This window comes from Chinchilla lanigera, unplaced genomic scaffold (genome assembly GCF_000276665.1).
Source record: "Chinchilla lanigera isolate Chin_1 unplaced genomic scaffold, ChiLan1.0 scaffold00140, whole genome shotgun sequence".
In the NCBI taxonomy this organism is placed as follows: domain Eukaryota; kingdom Metazoa; phylum Chordata; class Mammalia; order Rodentia; family Chinchillidae; genus Chinchilla; species Chinchilla lanigera.
The window spans coordinates 3,118,059-3,138,569 of record NW_004955541.1 but is presented as its reverse complement, the minus strand read 5'-3'; the positions used below and the strand labels follow the sequence as shown (position 1 = coordinate 3,138,569).

Below are 20,511 nucleotides of genomic sequence, written 5' to 3'. Positions count from 1 at the left end.
ACCACCCACACCGCAGCAGCATCCAAAGGACCCTGTCTGTCCCCTGTACCCTCAGCTGCCCCAGCTCAGGCTGGAACCATCCTGGTGCACCCCACAGGCCCCACGGTGCTGACTGTGCCACTCTATTTATCTGACATCCACTCTATAGCTTCATTTGGAGCCAAACAGGCGACAGCTACAGCAGAACCTGGGAGAACAATCCCTGTGGGTAGGGACGGCAGTGCGAGGCAACTTACATGGTCCATCATCTGCTGGAGGCCCTGGCTGAAGGGGCGCCGCCCGATGCCTGTGAGGCCCTCCTGTGCCTCAGGGAAGGAGACGGGCCCGATGGTGGGTGCCATCCCAAACTGCTTCACCATGGAGTAGGCAATGCGTGTGACCTTCCTCAGGTCATCCTGGGCCCCTGCAGTGTGGGTGGAGAAAGGAGAGTACCCTCAGGAGACAGCGTGGCAGCATCAGCCGCAGGGTGTCCAGCCCAAAGCTCCCCACATGGAATCCCTGCCTCTTGTTACTGCTCCTAAGAGCAGTCAGCCTCCCAGACACACTGGCTTTGCAATGAACTGCTTGGGGCCCAGCCTGGGCTGCGCAGCAGTTCTCAAACCGAGACCAGGCCTGAACAAGGTATCCACCAACCTTGAGCCTAAGGTCCCTGGGATGAGCAGGGGCCCCATGACCTCTCTGGATCGCCCAGTGGAGAGCCAGCTTGGGATCAGCTGCTTTAGTTTTATCTAGCAGCCAGAGTAAGAATTAACCAAGTAATGCATTTGTACTCTGCGTAAATGTGAATCTGCACTGTGTACGTCTCTCATCAATTCACCCGCCACAAAGGCTGAGAGGGCCTTCCGGCTGGGCCTCACCAGAAGTGACCCGGCTGAAAGAGATGGCCTCGGCCGCACGGCCGCCCAGGGCCATGCACATGCGCTCAAACAGCTGCTCGGTGGTGAAGAGGTGCTGGTCTCGGGGCAGCATCTGTGCGAAGCCCAGCGCGGCATTCGTGCGGGGTGCAATGGAGACCTGCAGAGGGCAAGGGGGTCACGCTGGCAGGGAGACATGTCCTACTTTCACACAGGCAGACCTGTCGCAGTAAGATCTGTAGTGTCTCATCTCTTCTCTTGTTTTATTTACGTCACCCCAGTTTTAGAACAGAAAAGAATCCTCGCACCAAAGACTACCAACTTGGAGCACAGAAGGGCTCCTCATGGTGTCCCACTTGCCACGCCCTGTACAGGAAGCCACAGCAGAGGTGCTGGACACACCATGCCCCAGTGCACTCTGCACTGACCTTCTCAGACAGGAAACCCCAGGACACACGGGAGGACAGGAGAGGAGATCTCTCCCCACCTGACCCTGGTTTCTCCCCTCAGAACCCAAGGTCTGGAGCAGAGGAGGAGTGGACCATGCTCCAGCAGGTAACTAGGCAAGACCCTGAGCACTCCAAGGGAGCCTGAACACGTCCTAAGGCCAGGGCTGCAGTTATAGGTCAGAGGCAGAGTGCCTGTCTCCTATGCACAAGGCCCTGGATTCCATCCCTAGCACTGGAAAAACCTCCAGAACCAAATTACACAACGAATTATGCCTGATCACAATAACCATCTCAGAGATAGTAACTTGACAGTCCTTCCCTGAAGTACAGCACTGGATTACCTGATTTGTAGCCTTTAAAAAGGAAAATCTGAGAACGAAGGGAAAGTCAAATTCTGAAGCTTTACTCATCACAGGTTTTCCTGAGTTAATTTGGATTTTTTGAGCTATTGTTCAGCTTCAACGCTGGATCCACGAATGTGCCCTGACTACTGGGTCCCCCAGCGATTGCAGGACCACTGCCCTACCTGCCCACCTGGCCCTGGCTACAGGGAATACTCAGAGCACAAAGCATTTGAAGGACGTGGCCGAGAGGCACAGGAGGTGGAACTAGCTGGTCTTCTCGGGCTGTGCAAGGGCATCGACCCTAACCCTAACCCTAAGCCACACCAGGCCCCTGAGGGCGCAGGCAGGGCCGCACTGCAGCTGCACTCCACTGCTCCCTGGAGAAGGGTCTGTAGGGTCCGCACTCAGGCCCACAGGCTCTCTAGAAGCTGCCTACACACCAGCGCTCAGAGCTGCCTGCGGGGGCAGGGCTCCCACGTGCGCTCTCGGCTCACAGAGGTGCACTAACTTCAGGGCAGTGGAGCTGGCAGTAGTGAGGACGGTGACCGTACCCGCCACTGCAGCTGCGGCCTAGAGGGGAGGCATGCGTTCCTTCCACCCACCTTCATCACGGCTTCTGTGTGCTCCAGCAGCCAGCCCACCAGGGCGTGGCCGGACTCGTGAAAGGCCACCACCCTCTGCTCCTCCCTGGAGAGGACCTTGCTCTTTTTGGCCGTCCCTGAAAGAAGCAGAGCCCAGTGAGACTTGCCTCCCCTTGGCCTGCCCTACACCCTCTGTGCCCAGCACTTGGGCAGCTTTGCTCAGCTCGGGGCCTCTTGCACCAGCTGTCACTCCTGGTGCCCCCACTCCAGAGGCTTCTGGGAGGAGGGAAGATGAAGAAGACAGATTGTTTCCTTCCATAAATGGAGGCACAGAACAACCCCCCCACCCCCGCCGCAGTGAGCCCTCCTGTCCTGAGCGCCTGCAAGGCTCTGATGTGGTCACTGACTCCATAGCAAGGTCCCCTCTGAGTTCATCTACTGCACCCTGTTCTGCAGCTCATGAACTGACCACCTCATGTCGGAGACAACTCTGGTTATTCCTGTGCTCAAACCTCGGCGTGGCTGCACTGGACCCAAACTCTCCAAACACCTTTGGGTGCCACTTAATGCACCCTGAATAGCCTCTAGGCTCATGGTGTTCAGGACTGTGTGTGGCTAAAGACACAGTGCAAGGAGGGGAGTCACTGCAGCGTGAGACCGCAGGCCTCCGGGACAGGCTGCACCTGAATAGAACTACAGGCAGCTGGGCCCCAGCAGTGGGTGTGGGTGGGGACTTCCCCTTAGCACCGCACACGTAGGACACAAGGTCCTGTTAGTACTGTTATTGCCTTGTGGAGACAGGGTTTATGTTCTAGGCTGGACTCGAACTTCAGATCCTACTGCCTCAGTGTCCCAAGATGCACCACCACGCCCAGCAGTACCACAGAATCTTAAGGCCCTGTCCTCCCACACAGTTTCTTCTGCCTTGATGCTATGAGCGTAAATGACTGCTTCCACAGGACAAGCTGGCTGCAGTGAGCAGTGGGTTCTGCTGCAGGCGGAAGAGGCCCTCCTCCCGCTCCAGGAACCTGGATGCCACATGTCCCCAGGACATGCCTCCTTCAGGGACTATGTGAAGGGGACTCTGGACTTCTCTGAGTGTGGGAAGGAGGGATCTCTTTCCAATGTCCACCCATCTCAGGCTAACATGTGGGGCTGGAGAAGCTTTGGGAGGGCCTCAGGTTTACCCCTGCTCTTCCGCACCCGTGCACCCGGCTGAAAGGGTGCACCATTGCCCAAGCCACTGCCCAAGCACCTCCCAGCCCACAAGCACTGGGATGAGGAGTGGACAGGGCTGGTGTCCCTAGTGTGGCAGCCTTGACCTATCCCAAACACAGCTGCCCTGGCCCCTGGTGGTGGAGGCAGCTCCCACCTGGGCTGCAGGCCCCTTTGTGCCTGTCTGGAGCACACTTGTGCTAGGGACTTTGCAACATCCCACTCTGAGAAAAGGCGGTAATTCTTCGCCATTTAAAAGGCCACCTTTGGGGCTGGGGATTTAGCTCAGCGGCAAAGCGCCTGCCTGGCAAGCGCAAGGTCGTGAGTTTGGTTCCCAGTACCAGAGAAAAACCAAAAAAAAACAAAATAAAAGGCCACCTTTGAGCCAGGACCTACTCCACACACCCCACCTGAATTTTTTTTTTGGTACTGGGAATTGAACTCACAACTTCCCCTGGCTGATGTCAGTTTTGCAAGCTGGCTCTACCTGGTGTAGAAGACACCGACCTCTGGAGCGCGAGTCCTACCTGCTATGACCCGCTCCACAGCATACTCGAAGTCCAGCGTGTGCACCGACGAGTGCCCCTCCCGGGCGGCGTGCAGCGCAGCCTCATTGCAGATGTTGGCAATGTCAGCACCTGCAACACAGACAAGGCCTGGGCGGGTGACGGGTCGGAGGGGTGGGGAGGCCGAGACAGGGCCAGCCAGCTGCTGTGGGCAAGCAGGATGCAGGGGCAGGGACACATGGGCGTCAGACCAGGGACATGGTAGGGAAGCAGCTGTCCGAGAAATAGTCTCCTCTTCTGTACACTTGGGATGCCACTGTCACCGGCACAGGCCTCTGTCACCCTGTGCTTCACTCCCTGACACTTCATACGGGCACTGATGGATGAGACCCAAGGGCTTAGAGACTAATCAACAATCAAAGGGAAGACACAGCACAGTAAGGGGATTTTTATTTACATTAAGTTTCTGGTGCGGGACTGGGGACAGAACCCAGGTCCTTCACACTGAGCAATAGCCCCAGCCCTCTCTGACTAACTCTTGTGCTGGGGACCACACCCAGGGCCTCAGCATGGTACTACTGAGCCACACCCCCAGCTCCCCTTATTTATTTCTTGAGGTGGAGTCTTGCTAAGCCACTAAGTTATCCAGGCTTGGCTTGAACTTGTGACCTTCCTGCTTCAGCCTTCTCCTCATCCAATCTGGAAGAAGTTCCTCAGTGACACCCACGTGACGGTCATAATAGTGCCCTGAAGGCAGAAGCACAGGGACTACCACCAGGCACACTGCTGGAGACCGGGGTGCCCTGACAGCCACAGGAGTCAGCGTGGTCATGGGGGTAAGAGTGTATTCCCTGTAGTCCCATCCCCCAGGCCGGATGGCTGGCATCCAGCCCGAGGGGCAGTGAGGGGCTCCCTCACGGAGGCCTGGGGCCTGCACACAGCATGGAGAGTGAGGGCCAAGAACGTACCACTGAACCCTGGCGTCAGCTCTGCCAGGCGCTGTGAGTAAAAGGTGCTGTCCTGAGTCAGCTTCAGGCCCTTCAGGTGCTGCTCGAAAATCTCCCGCCTCTCCTGCAGAGTGGGAGACAGGACTGGATGCTTGGCCTTGAGCCATGGGGACCTGTGGGCCGCAGGTCAGTGTTCACAGTCCTAGTCATGACCCACGGTCTGGGAGAGAAGTCAGAGAGCTGCAAGAAGTGTTTCAAAGGGAAGAGAAAGGGACCAGCACACACAGCAAGGACGCATTTTGCAAAACTTTTGCTTCCCACAGACCCCCGATGCTCCACCATGGGTGTCCAACCTTTCGGCTTGCCTGAGCCATTCCTCCTGCCTAAGAAAAGAGGATGTATCTTGGGCTGCATCTAAAATACATAACATAGTTAAGACGTACAACAAAACTTTTTTTTTGCAATTGTCAGGATTGAACCCAGACGCTCTCTGCTAAGCTACATCTCTAGCCTCTTTTTTAAAATGTTGAGACAAGGTCAGACCAAGATACCCAGGCTGGCCTCAAACTTGCCATTTCCCTGTCTCAGCCTCCCAGAGTGTTGGAATGATAGGCTTGCAGCACAAGTCTGACTACAATTTCTTTTCTTTCTTTCTTTTTTTTTTTTTAAAAGACTTGGATCTTAATATGTCGTTCATGCCGGCCTTGAATTCACAGCAATTCTGCCTTAGCCTCCTGAGTGCTGGGATTATAAACATGTGCCACCATGCCCAGTTTAGAATTTCCTTTCCAAAAAAATTTTTATAGCCAGGCATGGTGGTGCATACTTGTAATCCCAGCACTCGCGAGCCTGAGGCAGGAGAATCACTGCAAGTCTGAAGCACCCTAGGCAACATTAGGGAGTTCAAAGCTAGGCTGAACTACACAGAGAGACCCGGTCTCTAACTGCCCCCCAAAAAACTAAAAAAATTATCTTAATGTTAAAATGAAATAATATAAGCCCAAGTTTAATACATAAGAAAAGGCTGAGGCAGGGAACTGCCATGAGTTCAAGGCCAACCTGGACATAGTAAGACCCTGTTCCCCGCAAAAAAAAGACAAGTCACGCCGGCTTGGTCACCACAGATACGTCTTCACAGATGCCCAGGATGGAGGGGGAAGCACCACTGTTATCAGCATCACTGGGTTTTACTCTCCACATCGCCCAAGTGTGTGCAGCATCAGAGCCATGGCAGGCACAAGGTGGAGTCAGGCCTGCACAGTGCCCTCCCTACAGGGTTCCGTGGTCTTCAACACGCCGAGCACCCTGCAACCGCGTCAGGACAAGCAGTGCCAAAACTCCCACAGTGCTCAGGCACACTCTGACCAGGGCCGCCTGCGGCTCCCAGGCCACAGGCTGGACACCTTGTTCTCTCCCAGCATCCAGTGCTTCTGAGTCAGAGGAGAGCAGCCTGCTGTGGAGCCCACACCCCACGCCTGCATGGGTGGCAGAACTGGCTGACCAAGCCAGCCTCGCTCCCTCCCCAGGGCTCCTGCCCAGTGGAACCAGTCCAACCAGGGGCCTGTGGACAGGAGGTCGTTCAGGAAGTCCCAGGTGCAAGGATGCCCCTCCACCTGCTCCAGGGGCAAATCAAGTTCTTCTGTTTGCAGTACTGGGGACAGCCCAGAATGTCGGTACATGCAGGTATGCTACCACTCAGCTAAATCCTAACCCTGATTTAAATTAAAAAAAAATTTTCTTTTTGGTGACAGGATTTCACTATCCCAGGCTGTCGTCAAACTTACAGTGATCCTTGCCTCAGCCTCGTGAATGCTGGAATTACAGGCATGCACCACTATGGCCAGCTTAAGGTTTTTAAAATTTTGTATTGTTTTTTGAGACAAGGTCTTGCTCTGTAGTCCAGGGTGGCCTTGAACTCATGGCAATCCTCCTGCCTCAGCCTTCTGATTGCTCAGATTACAGGCATGCACCACCATGCCCGGCTCTAAAGTTTTAAATTTCTGAGACAAGGTCTTGCTAAGTTTTCCAGTTGGCCTCCAACTTGCATTGCTCCTGTCTCAGCCTCCCAAGGAGCTAGTGTTCCAGGAATGCACCACTACACGGGCCAAAGCCAAGCTCTCATGAGAAGCCAGAGGAACACAGCACAGCTCCTCCACAGAGCTTGGATGGGGCACAGAGGATGTGCAGGGTGGGTTTTCCTTCCCTAGATTTGGTTCCAAAGAACAGACTCAGACTAGACCACCAACCCCAACCAGAAAGGCAAGGACAGCAATGGGGTAAGTGAAGCAGGCTGTCAGCCAAGCAAGGGCAGCAGGTCAGGTGCAGATGGCACCGGAGGGGGATGTGCTCCAGAAGCGTGGGCACAAAGCCCACATCCCCGGCTGCCCGCCCGGCTGCCATGTCCTCACCTGCAGTGTGGGAAGATCAATGAAGACATGCCGGTCGAGTCGGCCGGGCCTCATCAGAGCGCTGTCTAAGATGTCAGCTCGATTTGTGGACGCCAGGACAATGACGTGGTCTGTGGTGCCCATTCCTGGGGACAGACAGGCACAGGGCCTTCAGGACGGGACGTCAGTCCCCTCCGCCTGGTAGGGGGCAGGGACCCTTTACTGACCACTGCCAGCCACACCAATAGCCGGGCCTGCCCACCCCATGAACAGGTAGTGATGTGTGGACACCCCACTGTCCTTCTGGGGGCCACAAGGCAAGGCATTTTGACGGTGACACCCGAAGGCCTCATCTTCCGTTGCCTCCAGCCTCGGCTCTAGACCCAGCTTCTTGGCCAAGAAGCTGCCTGTGGGTTCAGAAAGCCCAGCACGATTGCACATGCCTATAACCTCAGCTACTCAGGAGGCTGAGACAAGAGGATTGTGAGTTCAAGGCCACCTGGGCAACCTGTTGAGGGCCCCAATCTCAAAATAACATAAAAAAAAAAGTAGGTTCACAAACTTATTGTCCAGGTGTGGTGGTGAATGCCTGTGATCCCAGTGCTGGGGAGGCTGAGGCAGGAGGATCAACTTGAGTTTAAGGCCAACCAGGGCTACATATGAGACTCTGTCTAAAACAAACAAAAAACCAGAACAAGGGGCCAAGGATATAGCTCAGCAGCACAGCACCCATCTGGCAAGTGCAAGGTCCTAAGTTTGATTCCTGGTACCAAAAAACGAACAAACAAAAAAGAACAGCAAAAAACGCCCATTACAAGGTCTCAACTTCCCTGCCAGGCCTCTCCTAAACCACGAGGGGCCACCTGCTCTGCCTCTAGCTCTGTCACTCTGATGAGATCATGGATCTGGAAAGCCATGCTGTCGCACTAGAGAGCGGCTCTTCATTCCGCATCGCTCCCGTGTTAGACAGCTTCCTGCTTCCTGCTTTTTCTTATTTTTCAGATAGGGTCTTTCTAGGTAGTCCACGCTGCCCTTGAACTCACAATCCCCCTGGCTCAGCCTCCAGAGTGCTAGCTGGGATTACAGGCATGCAGGCCATGCCCCACTGGAACTTTCTTTTTATTGCTGTATTGCACACAATAAGGAAACACCAGAGCTTAATCATTCACTGGTGGAGAGACACTGTGCTATCTGAGGATTTAGCTACTGTGGCACAGGCAGCTGGCAGGACCTGCTCTGTGTTCCAGGGTAAGGAGTGGACCAGGCCAACCAGAGAGACCACACACAGGAGTCCAGTTTTTCTGCATCCGGGCAGCACTGGTGCCCTCTGAGTTCTCAGTCCAGCCACCCCTGGTATGTGTTCCCATCAAATTCAGAAAGAGACAGGCACACTCTAAAACTGATACAGGCCAGGCATGGGGATGCATGCCTCTATTCTCAGCATTTGGGAGGCTGAGGCAGGAGAACTGCAATGTGCTAGAATGAGCTACAATGTGAGTTCAAAACCAGCCTCAACTACAGAGCAAGACCCTGTCTCAAACAAGTGGAACGTAAGCCAGGCGTGGTGGCGCAGGCCCATAATCCCAGCACTTGGGAGGCTGAGGCAGGAAGATCACAAGTATAAGGGCAGCCTGGGCTACACACTGAGCTGAAGGCCAGCCTGCACTACCCAAAACCAAAATCAAACAGAGCACTTTTATAAGTAGAACCTCAGCATATCACAGCAGGTCGCTCTTGCTGGCCAGGTGCAGTGGGGCTGCTGTCCAGCACACTAACCTGGTGCATGTAGGGGACCCCAGAGGCACAGCCTGAGGGTTGGCACTGGCTCACTTGCGGGGTGTGACACACAGCTGCCCCTGGGCTGCACTTTGCCACACTGGGCCCCCTGTTGCACCCACATCGCTTCTGCTTGGCCTCCACCACTTGGGGATGACCACGTCCAATCGTTGAAGTTTACTTTCTTTGTTTTGCAGCGGCAGAACTCAAACCCAGAGCCTTGAAGGTGCTAGGTAAGTACTCACCACTGAGTCTGGGAAATTTTCTCACAGCTCTGCGTAGACTCAAGAGTTCCCAACCTGTACTTCACAGCGAGGGTGCTTGCTACACAGGACACGCAGGCTGTATCCGGTATCAGTCAGCCGTTATGGAGGTGAGTGTGCAGCGCTGGGCGGAGGACACAGCCTTGGCCCTAATGTGCAGGCTTGAGAGCAACAGAGCTGCCCCACCTGTGCTGGGCTCCATCTGGGACCAGCCCAGCATCTGCTCAGCACCGTCCTCTGCACGTCAATGAGCAGAAGACAAAGGTTTGCTCAGAGCATCTGCAGGGCCAGGACGTGCAGCTGTGTGGGCTCCTGGGGCCTGTGCCAGTGCGCCCAGGTGGCAGCTGATCCTGGGCTGAAGCGCGACTTTCCTGTAGCATCGAGGACAGGCTCTGAGGAACGCAGCTCTGAGAGGTGCGCACCAGGGCCCCAGCTTGCTGATGACGGAGGGGCTCTGTCCTCAGGTGCAGGAGGAAGAGCAGCATGATCTGCTGTGCAGCTACATGTCACAGCGGAAGGTGTCACCTGACGTCCCCACAGCCACTAGGAAGGGAACCTGGTCACTGTGTGGGGAGGGGAATGTGGCCCAATCTTCTGCAGACAAGGGCCCATGTAATGCCACAGTACCCTCTCCACCCACAGGTCAAGGACAGGGGTGAAAGTCCCCCTACGTGCAGCACCCCAGAGGCACAGTGTGTACAGCCAGCCAGGACCAAAGGCCTGGGCAGACCGTGCCCCGCTCCTGTCCAGTCAGCATCACAAGATGCCCAGTTTGTACCTCGCACAGGCGGCAGGGCCACCTTGGGGCAGGTCCCAGAAACTCACTGCCAGCGGGAAGCGCTGGGTGGCTGCCTCCCTTGACCTGTCCATGGCTGGGAGCCCCAGGGCTGGGATGAGAGCTCTTTTTTCATGCAGTGTTGAGACTGGACATGTGGCTTTGCGCTGGCTAAGTAGGTGAGAGCAACAACTCCAGATTTTTTTTTGAGACAAGGTCTAAGTTTCTCAGGCCCTCAAATGTTTAACCCTCTTGGCTCAGTCTCCCAAGAAGCTGCAATCACAGAAGTGCACTACTGTGCCTGTCTCCACACTGTCTTCTAGATTTCTTTGACTCCTAACTGTGCACTTCTCCTTCACAGCCTCTAGCTGAGTCTCAGAACCTGAGCCTCTCCACCATCACCGAGGACACGCTGCCCTCTGCAGCCCAGTCTCCCGTGTGCAATGCTGCTGGGCGTGCACCATGGGCGGTGGAGGTGCTGCCAATGACTGGATGGCAAGGGACAGGAGCAGGCAGGTGTGGGCAGCCCTGGCCCAGCTGTCTTTCCTGGGCAGGAAGGAAAGTCACCAGCTGTGACTGCTGCCACATATGCCAGGCTGTGCGACAATGCCACAGCAGAGGCAGAGACTCAGCTGGGCACCAGATGACACATGGGCAAGCAAAGGGTTGGGTCCTGCCCCAGAGCCACCCCACAGCTGAAACACATGGGTGCTGCCAGCGGCCAGGGCACCACAACACAGGTCAGCCCACCCTGGGGCACAGCATAACCCACAGAGGGGATGTGGCTGTAAAACATGTCATGACCTTGGGGACACAAGAAGGACTGAAGGAGACCCGAGAGATAGGACGACAGGACACAAGCGGCTGCCCTGGACAGACGGGTGGGACAGAGTGTGTGCCACAGACTGGGTTTTGACCATTGTGGAGCAAGATGTAAAGGAACTGTACTACTGCTGTAACGCTGCTCTTAGTTGTTTTTTCTTTTTTTGGTAGCTCACTGTGTAATTCAGACTGGTTCTGCACTTACTGTGTAGTCCAGGCTGGCCTCAAACTTGCTGCAATCCTCCTGCCTCAGGATCCTAAGTGTTAGGGTTATAGGCATGCACCATCACACCCAGAGCACTTTTGCAATGTTTCTGAAAGTCTAAATTACTTCAAGACAATGTTAAAGAAGTTCCGTTTTTTTTTTTTTTTTTTTTTTGTGGTATCAGGGATTGAACTCATGACCTTGCGCTTGCCAGGCAGGCGCTTATGCCACTGAACTATATCCCCAACCCCAATGTTAAAAAAGTTTTAATTTGATTTTGTGCAATCATAACTCTGCTGGGTATAACCACTCCAGACAGTAAGCAGCATTTAAAAAGAAAAACAAAGCTGGGAGTGGTGGTATACACCTGTAATCCCAGCACTCAGGAGGCTGAGGCAGGAGGATCATTTCGAGTTTGAGGCCAGCCTGGGCTACAAAGTAAGTATAAGGCCAACCTGAACTGCAGCTTGAACTGTGAAACTCTGTCTCAAAAAGACAAAAAGCAAAACAAAAATTAGGCCGCTGTGTTCACTCTTGCATGGTGGCCCACCCTCACGCTAGAGGGTGTATTTCTTTTCTTACTTTTACTTGGCCCAAACTTGCTCTGCAGACCCTGTTTCTTTTCCTACCTTTAATACAACTTTGATACCATTAAAAACAAAAAAATAGTTGTTGCTCTTGCTGTTTTTTGCCACCATGAGCTATTGCCCCTCTGCCATGTGCCATCCTGCCTTGGAGACACCCCAATTATGGACTGAAACCTCTACAAACAGTGAGCTAAATAAACCTTGCCTCCCTTAAAAGAAGAAATAAAAATAAAAAAATAAAAACAAAAAAATAGTAACACTAAACTAAGTTGAAAACAAGACAGTGTTCATGCACAATGGGGTATTACTCAGCCATAAAAGAGAAGGCAAATTTGGGTATGGTAGTACACACTTGTAATCTCAGTACCCTGGGAGGCTAAAGCAGGAAGACTGCAAGGATGATTTTGAGACAGGGTCTCAGTAAGTTGCCCAGGCTGGCTTGGACTTGTTACATTCCTGCCTCAGTCTCCTGGTGTGGTTGGGATTACGAGTGTGTGTTCCTGCACCTGGCTAAGAGCTATGTTTCTTGCAGGCAGCAAAGCGATGCGCAGTATGGCTAGAGGGTCTCTGTGCTGCATCACCATCTCTGGGTGGATGGGCCCAGCAACACCCACCCCAGCAGAGGGAAATGAAGCCTCCCACAGTGCGATTCCATGTGCCCAGCAATGCCTGCCCAGGCAGACAGTGAGGGAAAGGACTGGGGCAGCAGGAGGCATGCAGGCACTGACCATCCATCTCCACCAGGAGCTGATTGAGGGTCTGCTCCTCCTCTGTGTTGGAGAAGCCAGACATGGATGTGGAGCGCTTCTTGCCCACAGCGTCGATCTCATCGATGTACACTATGCACGGGGCCCGGGCTCTTGCTTCCTTAAAGAGGCTGCGTACGCGGGCAGCCCCCAGGCCTAAGAGGATAAAGCATCAAGAACAGATGGAAAAGGGAGTTGAATTCTACTTCTGCATGGAGCCATGTGCAGCTTCCACCAAGGATGCCTAGATCAAGGAAGGCCTTCCCTGCAGACAGACTGGAAGCGGCTGCTGTCATCCTCCTGCCCTCCAGGACCACATGGAAAGCAGCATTAAAACATATAACCAGGACCAGGGATATAGATCGGCGGCACAGTGCCTGCCTGGCAAGTGTGAGGTCCTGAGTTCGATTCCCAGTACTATACCAAAAAACAAAAACAAAAACACAAAACCCCCAGGCCACCCTGTGTTTAATTCAGTCTGTTTCCTCATCTATTCCCCTCCTTGAATATGGCATGGAGGAAGGACCAGGAAGAAGCTGACAATCCCAGCCACAGTCCCACCTGCACTTACCTCCAATGACCTCCACAAACTCTGGGCCAGCCATCGCCAGGAAAGGGACCTGGGCCTCTGTGGCCACCGCCTTGGCCAGCAGTGTCTTCCCACATCCCGGGGGCCCAAGCAACAGTGCGCCCTTCGGAACCTTGGCTCCAAGCTGGAGGAAGCGCTCAGGACTCTAGACAGCAGCAGACAATACAACACTCCCCACCATGTTCACGGACGAAGGGCACTTGTGTACCCACCACCTGGCTGTGGTTCCCAGGGGTCTGGGCCAAGCACAGTCATCAAGTGTCCAAGGGCCAACCATATAACTGCCATCACAACCCTCCCACTTCTGTCAACAGCCATGGGTTATGCCATGTTGCTGGTTCAATGGGCACGGGCACATGCACTCTATGGAATGCAGGCACCCGGGCTTCCTTCTAGAGTGCCAGCTGCCTGCTCACCTTCAGATAATCCACGAACTCCCGGACCTCCAGCTTGGCCTCGTGCATGCCGGCCACGTCCTTGAAGCTGACCCCCTTCCCCAACTTGCCATCCACCATTGTGAAGCGAGCCATCTTAAGCTGATTCTGTGCGCAAAGAATGAAGTGCTCTGGCGGCTGCTGTCTACCTGAGCAGACTATGGCCCTGCCAGGCCTCCCAGGGGACGTTCTGCCCACAACAGGGGCCGGCTCAGGCCACTCTTCAGACGCATGGGGTAATCTTCGCTTTACATCACTAATCAGTAAGAAAGCTGTCCAGCAATTTGCTTTTTTGGTACCAGGAACTGAACTCAGGGCCTTGTGCTTGCCAGGCAGGCGCTGTGCCACTGAGCTATATCCTCCTCTGCTCCAGTTCTAGCAATTAAAATACTCCTATCCTGAGGCTGGGGGTATCGCTCAAGGTGGAGTCCTTGCCTACACCATGAGAAAACAATCCCCAAGCAGCAACAGACAAAACAAAGGGGTAATTTAGAACATTTTCCACCATCTAGTTTTTCTAATTGTTTGATGTGATTTTCCTCAGTATTGTGTAATTTCTTCTTCTTGAAAGAATGCAATGATACTCAATATCAGAGAGTCTTAGCTCACTGGTAAATTCCTGGAGAGCCATGGCCAAAGCAGAGAAAGCTCAAAGTAAGTGCATGTCCTTCAGTCAGACCTCACTTTCAGGATGATGTGCAAAGCAAATAATCAGGCAACTCAAAATCAGCAAAAATATTGACTTTGCTGAGTGAAATCTGGTTCAGCCTCACAAGACCCCATGCTGCCATTAAGAACGGCAGTGTGAAGCTGGGCGAGGTAGTGCATGCTGGCAATCCCAGCACTCAGGAGGTTACGGCATCCCGTGTGTCCATGTTTCTCCTGCCTTTCCCCTGTGAGTTCAGTGCCAGCTTGGCTACATAGTAAGTTCAAGGCCAGTCAGAATTATAGAACAAGACCCTATCTAAAAAAACAAAATAAGCCAGGCTTGGTGGCTCACACCTATAATCCTAGCACCGGGAGCCTGAAGCAGGAGGATTGCCATGAGTTCAAGGCCTGCCCGAATTACATAGTGAGACCCTATCCCAAGAAAAACAAACAAACAAACCCAAAATAAATAAAATATAATAAAAATAGCTGTGTGGAGCCAGGCGTGGTGGCACAGGCCTGCAACCCCAACAATGTGGGAATACCACAAGTTCAAGGTCATCCCAGGAAACTTAGTGAGACCCTGCCTCTCAAAACAAAATAAAAAGCGCTGAGCATACAGCTCAGGGGCAGAGCACCCTGGCTTCAACTTGCAGCATGTTGCTTAGGCACAGAAATCGCTTGCATTCTCTGTGGGAACACAGTGATGCCCAGGATGCAGCAGGAACCCCTGTGAGGTACCCACGGCCCTGGTGAGGTGGCCCCCTTGGCCCCGCCTAGGCCCTAGGCAATGTGATTCTTCTAAGGATACCTTGAAAAGAAGGAAAAGCAAGGCGCCCTTCCCAGCAGAACCAGTCCTGCAGAATACACTGGCCATCGTGCTCACAGCTCAGCTGCTGTAGGTCGGGGAAGAGCCCGCTGGGACACTGGTCTCTGCACACTCTGCTTCCCCCAACCCCTGCCAGACTGCTCTTCATGGCACCTGGCCTGCAGGCTGCGAGAAGACTTGTTGAGCACGCAGGAGTACCTGCAGGTTGCACACTTACCAATGCGCTGAATCCGCCTTCCCTTCCTGTCATCCCAGCCAGGCGGAACACGTACCACAGTATGGCCAAGCCCACTGCCGTCATCCCCAGGGCATAGAGGGCACTGAGCAAAAGAGAGAAAGCAGCTGAGAGGCTGTCACCAGGGCAAGTGAAACGAGGAGCGCGGCAACTGTTCCCTCTGTGAGGACCCCCTGTGGTCAGCCTAAGTGCGGGGCATACGGGCCTGACCAGTGCAGAGCACCGCCTGCTGAGCACAGCCTCCCAGGGAAAAGTGCACACTAGGACTCAGGTTCCTACCCGGGAAGAGGCAGCTCTGCCCGGCCGCACCTGTCACCTCCAGGCACATCAGAGGCCTGGCATCAGCATGCCCTGGCTGGGAGGCGGTGCCTGCAGGGTGCAGAAAGTGGCGAGCCTCTCTCCACATGCTCACTTGCTCCCTGGGCCCAGCACCCTGTGCAACAATGTAAGTCAGCTGTGACGATGAGCCTGCGGGCTCCACGGCCCGACTCCCAACAGCACCACGCGTGTCTGTCTCTCTCAACACTGGAGACTTTCTAGTCAGCACCCTCACTTCTCCCCCTGACCCATTTCTCTATCTGCGGAGAACACCAAGCCCCTTCGAGGAGCGGTGGCTCATACCTGTAACCTCAGAACCCTGGGACGCGAAGGCAGGAGGGCCCCAGGTTTGAGCCCAGCCTGGGCAGCTTAAGGACATAGCAAGACCCTGTCTCAAAGTAACACAGGGGGCTGGGGATGTTGCTTAGTGGGAAGGTCCTGGGTTCGATCCCCACTACCACGAAAAAACCCACAAACACCAGCTCCACCCTGTGTTAAATGCCACCAACAACTGCAGCGAGTGGCCGCAGCCTCCACAGAGGTAAGCGTGTGTCCACGCTGCCTGCTCCGCGGCCCCAGTGCGCTGCAGGCGGAACCGATGAGGTTTCTATCCACAGCTTGTTCTCTGGATGCAAAGCCAAGCTGGGTGGGCTCAGGATCTGCCAGAGGCGGCCAACATACTTTCCAAAGAACCCCGTGCGCTTGTAGGAGACGGGGATCCTGTCCTTGCTCTCGATGTTCAGCTCATCCTCGGCTGCCCGCAGCTTCTCCTCAAATTTGTCAATATTTGCCACCTGCATCCGGTACACCAAGGCCAGCCGCTGGGGGAGCAAGAGGGCAGGGTGAGGGCAGAGTTGGCCAAGGCCCCCGCCCTTTGAGAGAGGACGCCATTTGGAAGAATTTGGAGTCTGACCTGATGCTCTAGGTCCCTCCAGTGCAATCTGGGAAACAAAATGTTAACAGACAGGGTCTCTGAAGCCGAGCTCTCCACAAGCAGGGAAATTTCAAGAAAATGGAGGGGGTGTGTAATCTCAGTCACTACCTCAGGCTCAGCCAGGGAGAGAACTGTGCAGTCTTGGTGTCAATGCAACCAGGCACGACACTGACAGCCCCATCCCCTTTCTAAGGACACAGGCAAAGGTTCTGGAGCAGGGCTGGAATTCAGTTAAGCAGGGCTCGTGCACACATTTTTGCCCCACGTCTCACCTTGAAACGCCAGTCTCTGGCATTTCCCCTGCACTTGTTCCCCCAGTGAAGCTCTTTGTGTGCTCAGCTCACATCTGAGCCCGGCTGGGATCGCAGCCCACCAGGGAAAGAACAGAGGCTTCCAGTTCTCTCTGAGGCTGGCTGGTGGATGATGCTGGCTCGTGGCTGCAGCAGAGGACAGGAGACACCCGCCAGCGCTTCCTGTGTGCCCCAACTGCAAGGACAGCACTCTGGATGCTTTCTCTTTAAGGGAGGGTTATTGGATGACAAAGTCGGTGTAGTACGGTAAGGTAAAATAACCCTACAATCAATGGGCTCAAATAATTAGCATCCATCTGGGTAACTACATGAGCCATCATGCTCATATGGGTTTCTTCTGCTTTTCTGGCTTGTTTTTCTTTGGTTTCATTTGAAACAGGGTCTAAGTAATCCAGGTTGGCCTCCAACTCACAATTCTGCCTTGGCCTCCCAAGTGCTGGGATTATAGGGGTGCTCCACCATGCCTGCCTCTTCTACTTTTTAATAAGTCACCCACGCTGACTTTGAACTCATAAGCTTTGCCCTCAGCTTCCCAAGTGGTGGCACGTGCCACACACCCACAGCCAGTGGACCCCGTCAGGGCTACCTCTTCTCAGCCCACTCTTCAGCCCATGTGGGGACCTGCATCTACCCCAGGAGAGCCAGCTCTGGCTGGCTCAGCAGACTCCTGTACCACTTCTAGACTTCCTTAGGCTCTCACCTGGGAGCAGCACGGTGAGGTACTAAGGATGAGGGTGGCACTGGCACCATGTAGCATTGAGTCTTCACCCATTACTCAAACCAGGGCTCCCTGTGCTGGCTATCGCTGCTAGGTCACCTCATAGACTCCTGGACCTCATCTGCACCTTTTAATACCTCAAACACCTGAACGGTAGAGTACTTGCTAAGCAAGTACAAGACCCTGGGTGTTCAATCCCCACTGCTGCAAAATACAACCAAATGAAAAACACTCCTCTGAGAGGCTGAAGCAGGAGGGTGGCAAGTCTGAACCCAGACCGGAGATGTAGCTCACTGAGAAGGTCCTGGGCTCAATCCCAGTATCACAAACAAACACTTGCGCAACCAGTGTGGCCATCACCAAGATGCACAGAAAAAAAAAGCGTACAAACAACCCTTTTCCTATGCCAAGGCCCAAACGCCAAAGTCTAAATCCAGAAGTCACCTCAGCCCTGCACTCTGCACAGCAACCATGTGCACCTGCAGGGCCTGCAGTGCACTCTGTCCAGGCAGCATGTGCAGCTTCACTGCTCAGGGCTGCAACTACGGAGCCCCACCACTGCCGCCTGCCTGCCTGCCTGCCGCTCAGTCCCATGGCCCAAACTCCCACAGCAACTCCTGTGAGCTGTCATTCAGGAGCTAGTCCAGAGCCCGTGGGGCCCTGCACAGGCCACTGCCCCTGGCTGCCTACCCTGGGAACCCCTGGGGGTGTGAGCTGGCTCTCCAGTAGGGTGCTTGCCCTGCAGAAGGAGTGCACCCAGTACTGGCCACATGCACAGGCCAAGGCGGCAGGCAGTGGCCACAAGGCCCTCCTGCCAAAGCCCTGTGGAGGAGCTGCCCGGGAAGCAGAGCAGGGAGACCTCTTGAGCCCAGGATGGCCAGAACAGCCTGAGCAACACAGCTAGACCTCAAGCCAAAAAAATAACAGAGGCGATGGAAGATGTATGACAGATACCACTCAAGACCCTTGATGGAGCTTGAACTTTAATGTTGCCAAAGGTTGTGCTGAGGTCGGTGTGGAGACAGCTGGAAACACGAACAGGGAAGGGTCTCGAGCGACATTTCTGCATGCATGTGTTAGTGCAGGGAGATGGGGATGGGAGGGTCCCCGAAGCCCTGGTGCCTGCTGCTTGCCGCCCTTGGGGCCTCTGCTGGGCAGACAAACCCCGTCTCCCTTAGCAGTGCTCCACACCCCGAGGTACAGTCCTCTGCGACACTCCTTTCGCCACCCCTCCGTGCAGACCTTCCTGCACCCAGCTGACTCACTGTTGTTCTCCTCGCAGGGACACAACACCGACACCCACAACTTCCCTTCCCCTGAAGGGAAGAGGGTCATCTTGGTTCACACTTACAGCCCCATCAGCTGTTCCAAGGCAGGACAGCTAGTGTGGAGCAGAGCTGCTCAGGGCTGGGGGCTGGGAGGCTGTGTGCAGGGACCGGCTCCTCCGAACCGCACCCCCACGAGCCAGTCACCTCCCAGACACACATGGCCTAGGGCCGTGCTAGACCTAAACCATGGCACTCTCCTTGCTCCCAATGCCAGGGAGTGAGGTGGCCAGTCTGTCCCTAGTTCCTCCTGCTCCTGTCTGAGCAACCCTCACCTGAGACTCTGTTGGCCACACAGCTGTCCCTCTTGCCTCTCTTCTCAGATCCTCTTCCTTACCCAAGCCAGACAGTGGGAGGCTGGAGGACTGGCACTGCTAGCCCCAGCCTTGGTGCCCTCACTCACCGGCCGCCCAAACACCACGGCCCCAGGGTACAGGTAGACCTCCACGATGTCGCTCTCGGGCACCACCTGCACACGCTGCACCTCGCCCTTGGCCAGCATCTCGCTGACGAAGTCATTCCAGGAGATGCTGCCACCGCTGGAGCTGAGTGCGTTCAGGAGGCTCATGACCACAGCAATGACAAGCAAGGTGCGCAGTCGCTCTCGGTACATCTGGTCCTCCCGCTCCTTGCGCCGCCTCTCCTCTGCACGGGTACAGGACGAGGTGCACGCACTGTTGGACCAGATGGCCCCACAAGGACTTCTGCCCCTGGGGTCTTCAAGGCCCACAGTCCTGCAGGAGCCTGTGCTTCTGCTGTGTGTGTGTTACTCAGGATGAGCTCAGAGCCTCTGCAATGAAACGCATCCCTAGCCCTACTTTCATTTGTTTCGTTTGAGAGAGGTTCTCTCTGAGTCACTAAATTGCCCACTCTGGCCTTGAACTCAAGATCCTCTTGCTTCAGCCTCCCAGACTGCTTAGGTTATAGGTATGTGCCACCATACATGGCTCTATTGGTTTTTCAATTGTCACTTGAGACAGATGCTGTTTGTGTACTGTCTGACGTCACCAACCTCACGCACGGAGACCTTCTCAGAAGGAAAGGAGAGTGGCCCCTACTTCAGATAATAGGAAACTTTTTTAATGTAAAAAACTCTCCTGTAGCTGCAAGCAGTGTTCTACCTGGGCATCCTAGCAAGACCTTATCTCAAAATAAAAAATAAAAAGGGTTGGGGCTGGGTGTGGGGGCACATGCCTGTAATCGGAGACACTCAGGAGGCTGAGGCATGAGGACCACAAGTTTAAGCACAGCCTGGACCACTTAACAAGACACTGTCTCTAAATAAAGTTTTTTTTTTTTTTTTTTTTAAACCGGCTACATGGCTTATGCTTTTGGATTTGATCCTTGGTACTACCAAACAAACAACAAACCTTTCCTACTTCACGATAGGCAATGTTTCTGTATGTCCTTTTTTTTGGTAGGGAATCAAACTCATGACCTTGCGCTTGCCAGGAAGGCACTGCACTGCTGAACTATATCCTTAACTCCTATATGTTCTTGTAATTCATTTACAACTTTGCTTTTTGAACTTAATTCACCTAGTCATTATTTAATTTAATTTACCATGCTGGTCATGGTGGTACATATGTTGTAAACTCAGCAAATTTGAGAGGCTGAGGCAAGAGAATCTAATATTTGAGACCATCACAGACAACTCAGTGACTTTGTGGGGCCTTGTCTCAAAATAAAAATAAAAATATAAATACAAAAATA

General features: G+C 54.1%; 1 protein-coding gene across 2 annotated transcripts in view; it reads right to left on the bottom strand.

The window, feature by feature from the left end:
- Spg7 (spastic paraplegia 7 (pure and complicated autosomal recessive)) overlaps nucleotides 1–20,511 on the bottom strand; it is a 48,190-nt gene that overhangs the window by 2,588 nt on the left and 25,091 nt on the right. For both annotated transcript variants that reach the window (XM_005411036.2, XM_005411035.2), the window contains exons 4-15: nucleotides 19,202–19,443; nucleotides 16,192–16,331; nucleotides 15,175–15,277; nucleotides 13,463–13,588; nucleotides 13,029–13,191; nucleotides 12,440–12,613; nucleotides 7,305–7,429; nucleotides 4,918–5,020; nucleotides 3,971–4,081; nucleotides 2,250–2,365; nucleotides 858–1,014; nucleotides 237–403 (exon numbers count right to left, since the gene is read on the bottom strand). In XM_005411036.2, coding sequence (XP_005411093.1) covers nucleotides 237–403; nucleotides 858–1,014; nucleotides 2,250–2,365; nucleotides 3,971–4,081; nucleotides 4,918–5,020; nucleotides 7,305–7,429; nucleotides 12,440–12,613; nucleotides 13,029–13,191; nucleotides 13,463–13,588; nucleotides 15,175–15,277; nucleotides 16,192–16,331; nucleotides 19,202–19,443 — 1,727 coding nt within the window. The remainder of the gene's footprint in view (nucleotides 1–236; nucleotides 404–857; nucleotides 1,015–2,249; nucleotides 2,366–3,970; nucleotides 4,082–4,917; nucleotides 5,021–7,304; nucleotides 7,430–12,439; nucleotides 12,614–13,028; nucleotides 13,192–13,462; nucleotides 13,589–15,174; nucleotides 15,278–16,191; nucleotides 16,332–19,201; nucleotides 19,444–20,511) is intronic.